The sequence below is a fragment of the Agelaius tricolor genome, unplaced genomic scaffold (genome assembly GCF_023055355.1).
Source record: "Agelaius tricolor isolate 1412-34295 unplaced genomic scaffold, bAgeTri1.0.p SCAF_4, whole genome shotgun sequence".
Classification (NCBI taxonomy): domain Eukaryota; kingdom Metazoa; phylum Chordata; class Aves; order Passeriformes; family Icteridae; genus Agelaius; species Agelaius tricolor.
In genome coordinates, this window is record NW_027269264.1 from 40,880,568 (window position 1) to 40,894,204 (window position 13,637).

At 38.5% G+C, this 13,637-nt stretch overlaps 1 protein-coding gene across 1 annotated transcript in view; it reads left to right on the forward strand.

Moving 5' to 3' along the window:
- IL6ST (interleukin 6 cytokine family signal transducer) overlaps positions 1 to 13,637 on the forward strand; it is a 32,820-nt gene that overhangs the window by 11,114 nt on the left and 8,069 nt on the right. The window contains exons 5-14 of the mRNA XM_071425390.1: positions 208 to 368; positions 708 to 859; positions 2,790 to 2,949; positions 5,244 to 5,326; positions 6,196 to 6,415; positions 8,710 to 8,886; positions 9,637 to 9,735; positions 10,346 to 10,492; positions 11,417 to 11,557; positions 12,765 to 12,861. Of these exons, the coding sequence (XP_071281491.1) occupies positions 208 to 368; positions 708 to 859; positions 2,790 to 2,949; positions 5,244 to 5,326; positions 6,196 to 6,415; positions 8,710 to 8,886; positions 9,637 to 9,735; positions 10,346 to 10,492; positions 11,417 to 11,557; positions 12,765 to 12,861 (1,437 nt within the window). The remainder of the gene's footprint in view (positions 1 to 207; positions 369 to 707; positions 860 to 2,789; positions 2,950 to 5,243; positions 5,327 to 6,195; positions 6,416 to 8,709; positions 8,887 to 9,636; positions 9,736 to 10,345; positions 10,493 to 11,416; positions 11,558 to 12,764; positions 12,862 to 13,637) is intronic.

Below are 13,637 nucleotides of genomic sequence, written 5' to 3' on the forward strand. Positions count from 1 at the left end.
TTTTACATTCAGTTCTAATGCAATCATGCATTTCTGGCTGAAAAAGCCATTCCCACTTTTTCTTCCCCTCCCTCTGCTTACAAAGTTAAGGCAGAGGGGAAACATACAAGATAAACCAATTGCTCACTCTGATCTACTTTAAAATATTCTCTAAAGGAAACCAGACTTACTGCTTTGAATCTTGTTTTTTCTTTCTCTTTTATTTAGGCCAGAACAGATCTTTCCTGACTGTATACCAAAAGATGTTAACAATTCTTGCACCATTGATGATTCTCAGTTCTTTGTTAATACGGAGATCTGGGTGGAAGCAACAAATGCACTTGGGAAGGCTGTATCTGATCCTCTTGTGGTTGATCCTATCGACATTGGTAACTATATGCCCCTTAAAGCTTTGATAGAACATAACTGCTGCTTCTGTATATATTGCTGAACTGGTATGTTAGTGTTTCTTCACTATAAAAATTATCATTACATAAGTATTGTTGACTAGAGCTTGAAATGTGCTGGGCAAGGGTAGGGATGGTGAGAGATTTTTTCACAATTCAGATAGCAAGTTTGTGTTTAGTAGTCTTGTTTAGAAGATAGTGTAAAGTAGCGGCCATTTCAGGTCCTGAAAGACTTTATAGTAGTGCTGCAATATCATGTGCAGCTTCTAAAGGCATGGTAAAGTACAGCTGTTGAGTTAACTTAAACTTCTTCTCTTTTAGTTAAACCACTGCCTCCACAGAATGTATCAGTCACCTCAGGATTACTACCTACTGTTCTGCAGCTTGTGTGGGAGAATTGGATTTCAGACGCTGTGATGACGCTGAAATTCAATATTCGCTACAGAATTGTTGGTGACACGAACTGGATGGAGGTAATACAACCAATGTTCCTTGCCATGATTCTGCTGTAATCCATACATCTGTCAAACTGGAGCTCCCCCTGTTCCACTTCAGATCATTCAGTTTCATTTCATTATGTCTTACATGGCCACCCAAGGAAGTTTATCTGGCCTGTTCATGGAGGCTGTAATATAGGTATTTTTTGGCACAGTCTGAGTGTGGTGACCTTTTCATATCTTCATGGACTTCTCTGCTGTCCTTCCTGTCACAGTGCAGTATGTTTATTTTTAATTTTATTTTGCACAATGTATAGAACATTAATGAATTTTCATCTTCCCATGCATGTGCAAAATGGGTGATCATTCAAAACTTGGGTAAATACTGTATCATGCTGGAATGGTTTTTAGAACTTACTCTACCTGCAGGTGGACTACAAAAGGTCCAGACAGGGCCACAGGCTGGGTCAGAGTGGCTGGAAGGCTACCCAGTAGAAAAGGACCTGGCAGTGCTGGTGAGGGCAGCTGAGCATGAGCCAGGCTGTGCCCAGGTGGCCAAGAAGTCCAGTGACATCCTGGCCTGGATCAGCAATGCTGTGGCCAGCAGGGCCAGTGATTTGTCTACCTTTATTTGTCACTGGTGAAGCCACACCTTGAGTCCTGCCCTGTATACATGCCTCAAGTGTGAGGCAGTCAAGAACAGGAAAAGTGTAAGGAGTAAGCCTTACCTGTAATGTACTATATGTTCCTGTTATCAAGAGCTGTGAGGTTTTTTTTCTTTAGAAATCAATCTTTATACATCAATCTGTCAATGTATTTTTAATAGCTCCTCAGTTTTTCCTTCAAGACTTTTCTCAGAGCAGTAGTACTCCAGCAGAGGCCCAAATGTATTCTGAATTCTTTGAGTTCTTGGAAGGAAGACTGCTTTCGATTTTACCAAAATGCTCTGTTTGGAGCAGATAGCCTTAACACATGTCCTTGTGACTATGTGGCTTTAGATGCAGAAACTATTTGTTAAGATCACCTGTATTGATATTTTAAAAAGCACTGGCCTGCACAATCTAGTTTGCAACTCCAGGACCGTGTATATGTTGTCCTGATAGGACAGTAGGACAAGTTCTTTTAACTTGTCTTGCCCTTTTAACATACACACAAAACAAATGAAATAGTAGCTTTTAAGTCAGCTGAACTTGCTTAGCTGTGGTTAAATTGGACTATTTTGTTAATTCTTTACCCTCAGGATTAACCTCTTAAGTGTTCTGCATTTGTGTTTAATCTGTAGTCATTCCTTGCAGGGGTCCTTGCTGTAAAAAGCCCTTAGTTGCAAGTGGAATAATGCAAGGAGTCAGTGTGTTACCTACTTGCGTCCGTTCTCCACTCCACCCTGCTTCCCTACATACATACTAAGAATACTTTTCTGGCATTTGGTTGCTCACCTAAGATAAATAAAAGAGTTTATGAAAAGAATTTATTAACACAACTATAAGCTCCTCTAAAACTATTCTCAATTTTACTCAAGAAGTACTGTTCTGGATCAGTGGAAGCAATGATCCTGGACTTTTAACTTCGAGTAATCAATAATTTTGCAATCAGTAATCAAGCAGGTCACCTACCAAAGTTCTGAATTGTGAGGCAGGGTACTACAGATCAGTAAGCAGCAGAATTATGTGGAAAGAAAGGAGAAAGATGTAAGCTAATTATCAAATAAAACATGAGATTGTCCTGAAGTAGCTGCCTAACTGTTCTAGTGTATGTATCTTCTTATACCTGGTCAAGACACACAACTCTGACTGAACCTTTACCAGACACTGTTTGAAAATTGAAGTTTTTAGAAATGAGAGGGAAGGAAAGCTTGTTTGTGTTATGTGTGTGGTGGGGAGCCTTCTTGGATGACAGCTGAAGGAGCACAGAACTCAGCTCTACAGTATTTTGATCATTGCTTTTAAAATCTTTGTCACTTTTGCAGGTTCCTCCTGAAGATACAGCTTCCCCAAGAACTTCATTCAGTATTCAAGGTCTCAGACCCTACACAGAGTATGTCTTTTCCATTCGTTGCATGAAGGAAGATGGAGTAGGCTACTGGAGTGACTGGAGTGAAGAAAAGACTGGGATTACCATTGAAGATCGTAAGTAATGCATAAAAGTAGGTCACTGACTTGTCAAGTGTGAGTGCTCTGCAGTTTGGCAATGGCCACCTGAAATGGTGTATCCTTGCTTGAGCTGCTTGCTTGTAACTCAGCTCTCCTGAGTTATTTCCAGCACTAACTGACTTGACCCATGCATTCCAAGGAGCATAAGGCTACCTTCTTGTTAAGCTGGTGTAGAGGAACTCCCTGAAAACAGCTACAACAGCAACAGGGGAGAAGAGCCTTCTTCACAGAAAACTGTTCTCAAGGTCTTCTGGAAAAAATCTAGGCTTTATGCTTGGTCTTTTATTTTGAAGGTTGTTCTCTGTAACAGAAGTTATCCTGCCTAGAAAAGGTTTTCTTAGTAGAGCAACTGCCTTAGTTTATGAACAACTTGATGTTCAGGAGGCTAGTAAAAGTCATAGGTGAACAATCATCAACAGTTAAGAAACAGAAGATCTTAGTCATAGGGTGCATAGATTTCTTCACAAACCTAATAAAGCAATAATATAAAATAATGTGCATGTGGTAAGTGTAGCCTCTTATGCACTGAAGCATCCAAATAACACATCTTTTACATTTCAACAAAGTATTCATTTTGATTTCTTTTCCACTTCTGTAGCCTGCAAGGTTGGCTTTGTTTTTGGCTTATGCTGATACTACCCCATAGAAAGCCAGTGTTGTGTACTTAATACTCAGTAGAGAATCTATTCTTACATCCAATTGCTATAAGTAATTTGTCATAGCTATTTAGCTTCAGTATCAAGCTGATCGGTATTTTTCTGGTTTTTAAATGTGCTTTAGCTTTTCCTGCTTACACCTTTATAATCTTGTTTCTGTAATAATCCTGTATGTCCCAAGTGTGTTTTTTCTGGGCAGTCTGTTCACTGCAGCGTTTCAGTGCACATCAAGTTAAACCAATACAAGTTCTATTATTAAAACAGATTGGAAATCCTTCTTTTTTTATCCTGATTGAGTTCATTTGTCATCTTAGATAAGGAATAAGAAGGATTATTGTAGTTTTTGTTTAAAACAAGTGGAATTTGTATCCATGTTTGCATTGCTTCAGTTCTGTTACTTTCACTTCATCTACTTTCTCTGGGGGAGATACTGTAAAATATGTCAATATGCTAGTCTCTGCTTTTCAACTCCTAATGATAGTATGACTTCATTTTCTGTTTCCTATCTCAGGCTGAGCAATGATGATTTCAGGACTGCCTGCCTATTTAGATTGCATTGCTGTTCTGCTGTGATGACTGGCTTTGCAAAAATACTGCTAATACTAAGTACCCATGTCTTACTTTAGCCTCAGAACAAAAGTTTTATAGTAGCAAATGAACATCAGACAGGTCATGTTAGAGTCATGATCTCTATTAGGCAAGATGTACAATTGCTTCTCTTTAATGTGAATCAAATTTGGATACTCAAATGAGTAGAAGAGCTCCCTTTGCCTCAAAACATAGTTCGCCTCTCACAATGTACAGCATAAAAGATAAGATGCATGCTGTACACTTGGTACTGAGGGGTGTTTGAGGTTAAAAGCCAAAACTTCATAACATACTAAATGCTATGAAAGAATTCTGAGAAGAAGTAGTCTTAAAAGATTAAAGATGTAATTCATTTTGAGATGAACTTTCTCTTGGAGCTAAGACCCTCACAAAAGATTGGGCACTTTTTATTGCTTTGTGCATTAGTTCATTTTACTTTGAAATGGAGTTTGTTGTTGTGGAAGTACCACTTTTTCATAGTACAGATGCCAAAATGTACTGTAGTATTGTACAAAAGTACTGCAGTTTTGTTATCCTTTTAGAATCAAGGAGTCTTACTGCCAGGAGAAATTTGTCTCCTTTTTTTAACTCTTGTGCACTTTCCTTTTTTCAGGTAACTTGATATTGAGGGGTAGGGACAGTGTTGGATGCAGATTATAGCAAGGTTTGCAGGTGTGCAGGGCTGTGCCTCTGGATGTAGGCTGCACTGTGTAGGTGTGATCATGCCTCACTCAGCATTGTCACCTTTAGTCTAATCTTGCAGATGCCCACCATTGTGATTCATACTTTTTTGTCACTGTACATTAAAGCAGCACTGGTGTCTTGCTCATCTCTTCAGGAAATTTTCCACTTAATATGCAAGCATTATTTTCATTGAGAAAGCAAGAAATGCTAAATAGCATTTAGCTTCATTTCTAATATGCTTTTATTTTTTTAAGAAAGCAAGCATATAATGATAATGAAAGGATGAATTCAAACACATTAAATAAAAATGATTCTACTCTCAAGCATTGTTTGTTTCATCAGAACCATCTAAAGGACCACCCATATGGAGGATCATTGATACATCTCAGTCACCAGCTTGCTGGACTGTGCATCTAATATGGAAGGTAAAGCGAATTGAAAAAATTGAGCATTCTTTTAAAAACATTTTTCCATTTTAAGTGGAAAAATCTACCCAATAGCCTTGAGAGATGACTGGGATAGTATAGGGTTTTTTGATATGAGACGTGACTTTAGTGTTCTTATGCTAATAGCTATGAAAAATTAAATGTACAGATGTAAAGGCCATCATTTAACTGATACTCATCTGTGACCTAAAATACCCAGAATATACTCATATTCCTCATTTGTTGACCTTCTGTGGATTTGCCACTTGAACAAAGCATAGCTTCATGTCATGTCTTCTGCTGTAACCTAAAACCTGGCAACACTGTCTGGGCAGTGATACCCCAGCTGCAAAATCCATTAAGGCTTGAGGTACTGCAGAGGCCAAGGTTATTAAAAACAGCACTGTGCATTTGTGTGTGGTAAGGCTGCTGTGTCCAACTGGATGATTAGTCCAGCTCAGAAGGGGAATGTAATTATGGTCACTCCCCAAACCCTGCTTTCTTTTGGTCCATAAACTGTGTCATATTTGTCATATTAACACAACCAAAGGTGAGATTTCTTCTATGTCATTGTGTTGTAAAGTCATGTAAAAGGGAAGTTTTGTCAACAACTTCTGCAATTCTTACAGAATAGCTTTTATTAAATCACTAGGTATGAGCAAAGAAAAAGAGTATTTAAAGAAGAAATGGAATTTGGAAGGGACTGCTTTATAGAAACACGCAGAGGTTATTTATGTTTTTCTTAAATGTGCAGGTATTTGATCTATGGAACTTGCCTTGTTCTCATATTTTTAATTGTACCATAAGGGCAGTAAGGGTTACATCACATTTGTTCAGTATCAGCTTAATCAAAGATGTGTTTCTGACAGGCACTGAAGCCATATGAAGCCAATGGAGTAATCTTGCAATATGAATTGACTGTCAGAGATAAATCATCTCTTTCCAGTCCAGTGAAGAAATACAATGTTACCAGCACCAACTATACCTTACAGCTGCGGGAAGGAACTTATGAAGTGACTCTGATTGCCCGTAACAGTGTTGGGCCATCTCCTCCTTCAGTTTTACTTATCCCAGCAAGTAATTCAAAAGGTCAGTGTCCTAATAATGTCTCTTTCAAGTAAATCTGCATGGCCCTTTTTATAAGAGATCTTCAGTGTTGTAAAATAGTACCTTTTACATGGGCACATAAAGTATTACTGAATTATAAGTACAGTCTCATGCCTTTTGTATATACTGCCATTTGTTTGCCAGAGAATGTGAGGGTTTGTGTATTCACAGTGTCATTTGAAGCTGTGTATGTTGTTCTGCTGATTTTTGATTCTTAGAGCTTCTGTGTACTATATTCCTTGTTGTTTCTTTTCTTAGCATAGCAGGCATTTTTGTGTCTTTCTTAAAAAAAAAATCAAAGGGTTGGTATATACTTACATATATACCATTCTGCCATTGCTCCTCCTTTAATTTCCTGATGTCCCTCCCATTCTTTTCCTTGTTTGTCCCAATCTTCTCCTACATTTTCAGCATTTTACCAGGTTGTTTTGTCATCAAAACACTATTTTTGTATTGCTTCCACTATTTCTGTACTGCTCATGTTCTTTTTTATGTTGTATTCATTATTCACTAATAGTAAGGACAGGCTGGTTTATCCTTCTTTCCAGCCTTTTCTTAGACAATCCCAACACTACCAGGATAGGAAGCAAAAAAATAGGTATATCGATAGGTGCAGGTAAACACCAAGGGAGAGCCACTGGTTCTAAAGCTATTAGACTAATTAGTTAAGAGTATAAATTCACACAAAGTAGTTTTGCAGCCAGGAGGAAGTACTTAGTAAGGTGTAGATGTATGGTATATAATATGCATAATAAGCTAAGATGGGAGGGACACACAGGTATCTCAAAGTCCAGGTCCTGGCCCTGCACAGGTCACCCCAAGAATCACACTGTGTACCTGAGGGCATTGTCCTACTATGTGCTGTCACTTCTTGAACTCTTTCAGACTTGGTGCTGTGACCACTTCCCTGGGGAGCCTGTTCCAGTGCCCAGCTGCCCTCTGAGTGAAGAAACTTACCCAGCCTAAACCTCCCCTGACACAACTTCAGGCCATTCCTCAGATCCTGTCACTGGGCACTCAGAGAAGAAATCAGGGCCTGCCCCTCCTCTTCCCCTCTCAAGGAGGTTGTAACTGCAGTGAGGTCTCCCATCAGTCTCCTCCAGGCTGAACAGACCAAGTGACCTCAGCTGCTCCTCATACAGTTTCCCCTCAAAGCCCTTCTCCATCTTCATTGCCCTCTTTTGGATGCTCTCTAATAGTTAAATAACTTGATTATACTGTGGCACCCAGAAGTGCCCCCAGCACTGGAGGTGAGGCTGCCCCAGTGCGGAGCAGAGCAGGACAATCCCCTCCCTTGCCTGGCTGGTGATGCTGTCCCTGATGCCCCCAGGACACGCTTGGCCCTCCTGGCTGCCAGGGCACTGCTGGCTCATGTTCAACTTGCCATGGACCAGAGCCCCAGGGCCCTTTCCATGGCACTGCTGTGCAGCCTCTCATTCCCCAGTCTGTATGTACATCCAGGGCTGCCCCATCCCAGGTGCAGGATCTGGCACCAGCTCTTTTTGAACTTCACGTGGTTGGTGATTGCCTGGCCCTCTACTTTGTCAGGGTCTCTCTGCAGGGCCCCCCTGCCTTTGAGGGAGTCAACAGCTCCTCCCAGATTTGTATCATCTGGGAACTTGCTTAGTGTCCCTTTCAGTCCTGAATCCAAGTCATTATGAAGTCATTACTTGCTTAGTGTCCCTTCCAGTCTTGAGTCTGAGTCAGTATCAGACCACAGGGCTGATGATGGAGCCCTGGAACAACCCCAGTGAAGCCCCTGGAACAGGTACCAGGTCTGCAGTCTGATGTCACTGCCTTCACTGTAACCCTTTGTGCCTGACCCATGAGCCAGTTGCTGCCCCATCACAGGATGTGTTTATCCAGCTCTAGGCTGGATTTTATATATACTATATATACTATTTACTTCTATATATACAAACTATGCATAAAGTATAAGTACTTAAAAAGGTACTTAAGTGTAACTGTTTGATACACTTGTAAATTCCCATTCTAAGTCTGATTTCTCTATTGAAATAAAGCATTTTTTCGGAAGAAAGAAACATAGTGTCTGTGAGAATAGAGAAGCTCAGTCTAACTTCCAGTTTTTAAATAGCCTGATACTGCTTTTGGAGCTCTCATACAAAGATCCATGTGTAAATCTCCAAATTTCAGAAAATGGCATCTGCATTTACTTTAGTTCTGTCAAATTGCTACCATTACCCAAAAGTATCAACCAGAACAACTCCTGTCATGAAAGAACTGTCAATATTGATCACTTTTTTCTTTCATTACAGCTCCCGTGAAGAATCTTAGAACGTTACCTAAACACGACAAGTTGTGGGTAGGGTGGACTGCTCCCAACAATTATGTTCTTAAATATGTGATCGAATGGTGTCTGATGTCCAGCAGCTCAGACTGCATCATAGAATGGCAGATTGTATTAGGAGATGTTCAAGGAATTGACTTAAAAGGTATTTAGCTCATAAATCTACATATCGTTTGTAGCACACTCTAAAAAGTGCTTAGTGGTTGGAAGATGAGAAACATTCTCAGTAATTAGAATTTTATGGTAGAATAGGGTTAGTACTGAGGGTTTCAGTTAGTTTATTGGGAGTGTATGGAAGTATTTATATGTTTTTGTCAAATACACAACTCTATCTGACATTGAATTTTGAAATTTATATAATGTAAGAAGGGGTTTATCTCCATTTTGGTTATAGTATTGTCATTCTTGGAAACCATTAAAATAGTGAAAAGGCCGAGTTCTTTCAAAATCAGTCAAATTCTTTGATTACTCAAAGAAGTGAAACTTGATCAGCTATATTCTTTTGAGATTATGGTCAGTATCTAAAATCAGTCATTTGGGAACTTAATGCTACAGATAACTAAAGGCTTTCTATTTAAAATAATGTTAAAAAAAACTGACTTGTCTAAATTCTACTTTTTAAATTTTACATTTGAATGTGAACCATTATATTGTTCTTTTAGTTAATATTTTGAATCAGTATTTTTCCTTTAGTTACTATTTTGGAGATGTGTATCAATGAGCTCTAGAAAATACTCAGCTGCACTAGGCACTAGTCCTAGTTAGACAGTGGTCCTTTGAGAAGCCTGTGTTTGAAGTAAATGGGGAGGATAGTGAGCAGTTTGACTGTCTGTGAAACACCACCTTTTAAATTCCTTTTATTAGGTATATATTTCTTTTTTATTCCTTTTATTAGGTATAAAGCCTTTCAAGTGTTACTTGATAACTGTGTACCCTCTGTATGCTGATGGTCAGGGAAGTGGACAGTCTGTAAAGGCTTATCTTAAGCAAGATCGTAAGTATAAAATTATCACCTTGAAGCCCATACATTGACCCTTTTTGACAAAAAAAATGAAGAGACTTTTGCTTTAATGTGGACTGTGTAATGAAAAACGATTTAGTACTTGAGGGTCAGGTGACATCACTGATCTTTTCCCATCTATTATCATCCATTCTGCTCTTTTTCAGTGTTTGGGAACTAGACCAATAGCTGACTATGGCTGGCTCTTTTGTTTTTCCAACCTTTATATAATAGATAATTAGACATGAATTTGTTCTTTTAGTGATATATTTATTTTATATAGATTATATATTTATTATTTATTTATTATATATAATAGTGATATTTATATGCTGATTTATTTTAAATTTCAAGTGTAAAATCAAGACTTCATTTGAAGGTTTCTTGCAACGTGCTGGTTTTTCTTTTCATATGTGTTTCTGAATGTTTCTTTTTTAAAACATCTTTGTAGTTTTTATGTTATTTGAAAACAGTGCTTTCCGGATGAGTCAATCAAACTATTCCATTGAAGTTTTTATCCTGTTACAGTTCAGTGCTTGTTAATATGTTGCTTCTGTGAATGCAAGGTTGCCAAGCAGAAACTAATCTTCATCTCCCATTACAGGTCCTTCAAAAGGACCTACGGTTCAGACAAAAAAAGTAGGAAAAGCTGAAGCTGTTTTGACATGGAACCATCTCACAGTTGAGGAACAAAATGGATTTATCCGAAATTATACCATACTTTACAAAACTATTGATGGAAATGAAACAGGTACTAGAAAACAGAAGTGTTTTGGGGCACTGAAGCTTTTCATCTGTTTCCTTCCTAATATTTGTTCCTGAAAAAATACACAGAATCACTTATAGCTGGCAATCTGTTCTGAGAATGTAAAGCCGGTGTGTGAGCCATAATGCTCCTCCGTACGGAACAGAAAGTCCCTAGTAAAGAATTCAGAGCATTTAGTCTATATATAGCAGGGTACTGAGTTTAGTTTCTGAGAGCTGATTTGTGAGTATTGTGCTCCCATATTGCATCTAAATACAGAATGAATGATGGTATATCAAGATGATGGCAGACTATCAAAAGGAGTTGACTGCGTTTAACTATGGTAAAACCTTAAGAAAAGGAAGTGGGAACGAGTTTTTTTAACCCTTCTAGAGCTGTAGATCAATATATTATTATGTAAATGATCTTGTTTGAAGTGCATCTTAGTTTTCAGTAGTGTATATGACCTGCAGGCATACTACAGGCATCTGGCACTATCAAAACTTTAATTTTTAGATTTGCTTAAGTTGGAAGGGCCGGGTACTTATGCCATACCTATGTCTTACTATTCCTTACCTTGGTTTTTTTCTGGTCAGTACTAGCAGTTCCTCATTAGCACTGTTTGGCTTACTAGACAGACTTTAAGCCTCAATTATACTACCAGTTTATTTTGTAGATGCATTCTGGGGGAAAAAATTTCAGAGGAAATGAAATATAGAAAGAGACTAAATTGAGACACCTAAACAGAAACAAATGAATCTCAGCATTTCTTGTACAAGTTTGTAGTCTTTGTTCCATTTTCCATCTGCTACGTGTTCTGTTAAAACTATCTTTCACATCTGCAGTCTTGATGTCTTAGTGTTGCTGTTTTTGTGGAGATGCAATTTGTTTGTAGTTTATAGAAAACTACAAATTTTTTCTTCTCTTTAGTTGTGACAGTGGATCCTTCCAAGACAGAGTACACCCTTTCCTCTCTAACCAGTGACACGCTGTATACTGTGCGGATGATGGCATCCACGGATAATGGAAGCAGGACTGGTCCTGATTTCACATTTACTACACAAAAATTTGGTAAGGCAGAGTGGCACAATTGGTAGAAGTAGGAATTTATGTTGCAACAGTACAGCAGGGCTCTGTGAAAGATGTGTTAGAAGGGCAAGGTGATTTTATTTTAAAGTTTCAGTTAGAGTCAACTTGCAATGTTCATAATACCTGGGTGGTTTGTCTAGTGCTCTTTCACTAAGAGGTAGTTTAGTCAGGATTTTTCTGATTATATAGAGAACAAGATATGCTCTGCAAATCTCATGAATTGCACTTTTTGTTATTAAGTATGCTGGTTTGGGTGTGTTTTATGTATACTTCAGGTTATAATGTTTTGCCCTGACCTTTAATGAGTCACTAGGTTTTACCCAGTGGCCTTGTCTCTTTTGGTGTCCAATGGCATCTACCCCTAGTCAGAGTCTTTGTTTTAATCCTGATAAGGTGTGCTGAATAAGCTGTAGAGATGTGTGCCTGTATCTTAATCTGCTGATGTAGGTACCAGTCAGCATTCTCAGAGCCCTTTCGTGTTTTGTCATATCACTGTGAAAGTTTTCTGCAGGTCTTTACGGAGACTCATTTTGAATAGTTAAATTCATTGTATGTTCAGCTTTAGAGTGCTTCTTATATGTAAGGGTAACAGCAACATTACTAACTGAATTTAATTGTGGAAGACACTTAAATTTAGTGGAGGCTTTTTTTTCTGTGTAGTGTTGCTCTTCCCTAAGCATTCTCCAAGGTTTACTTAAGAATGTGTATAACATTAGAAGGAATACATAACAATAATGCAAACTTTGGTGTTCACAGGCAGAGGAGAGCTTCATGTACAGAATAAACTGATGGATGAGTAGTGATGTTGTTTACTTTACTTATTTGACCATGACTGTGTTATGAGAGCCGTAGGGCACTGAAATACCTTGGCAGCAGATGAATTGGCGAAGATGTTACTGTCATACCTGCCCAAGCTACAAAATTATTTGCTCTGTCAGTATTACAGCTTCTAGATCAGCCCATGTTTTTTGTTGATGCAAGGCACTAGATTGTCAGCGCAGATCTTTTCATGTTTCCACCAGAAGACACTTTTTGTATGGTGAAAAGGTTCTTCTGAATGTGAAGCTTTAAGACTGAGCATTGACGTATTTCAGTGTCAGGTTCTCCCTAATCTTTTGGAAATATGTACTGCTGTTGAGTTCTTTAAATGCCAAAGTGGGCTGTAACTGCTTCTTTTTGCCTCCTTCAGGAAAAGGAGAAATTGAAGCCATAGTTGTACCTGTGTGTCTGGCATTCCTATTGATTGTGCTCCTTGGAGTTTTGTTTTGCTTCAACAAACGTGACCTGTAAGTACAAATGAACTCTTCCTCTTATATTTCTGAGCATAACAGAAATGGCAGTAATTTATACCAACTCAGTTAAGTATTCTTCAGTTAGAGCAGAAAAAAAGTTAAAACATGCATATATTGATTGGTGTTAAAAACTCCATGGGAAGCCAGGGCCTCTTCTGATACTGATTTTTTACTGTTAATTACACACATACTAAGTGTTCTATGATTCAGTAGTGCAAGAAATTAATGCTTTTCTTGCTGGACATAGCTAGGATTAGCTTTGTTAGATTTTGATCAGGATAAACTGTTTCTTAGTCATCCTGTGAATGGAGTTATGGTCCCTAGTTGTGAAGATTTGGAAATATTTTCCTTGTATTTGGGCTGTTTAATTACAGCATTAACAAATGTGAAGCTTTATGACCAAAAAAAAAAAAAATTAGGCAGACATCATGATCTGCAGTAACTGTGCCTGTTTACAGACTTCTGGGAAGCAACCTGCCTCCTCCTGCTCCCACCCCAAAGCTCTTGTCTGTGGCTATAACCAGGATGTCATTGCTGCAGTGTTTCCCCTGCAAGGTGTAGCACCTCTCCTGTGTCCCCTGCCAAGTTTCCTTTCTTTCTAATTAAAGACAGCATTTTATTCCCTTTTCCTTTTGACCTCCCTGCTGCTCCTAAAATTAGTTCTTAATGGATGTCAGTTGGAAAGCCCATCTTGAATTCTTCTTCAGAGTTCTCCTCCTCAACAGAGGATCTGTTGTTGGATCTGTTTATAAAGAGCAGGATAGATGCAT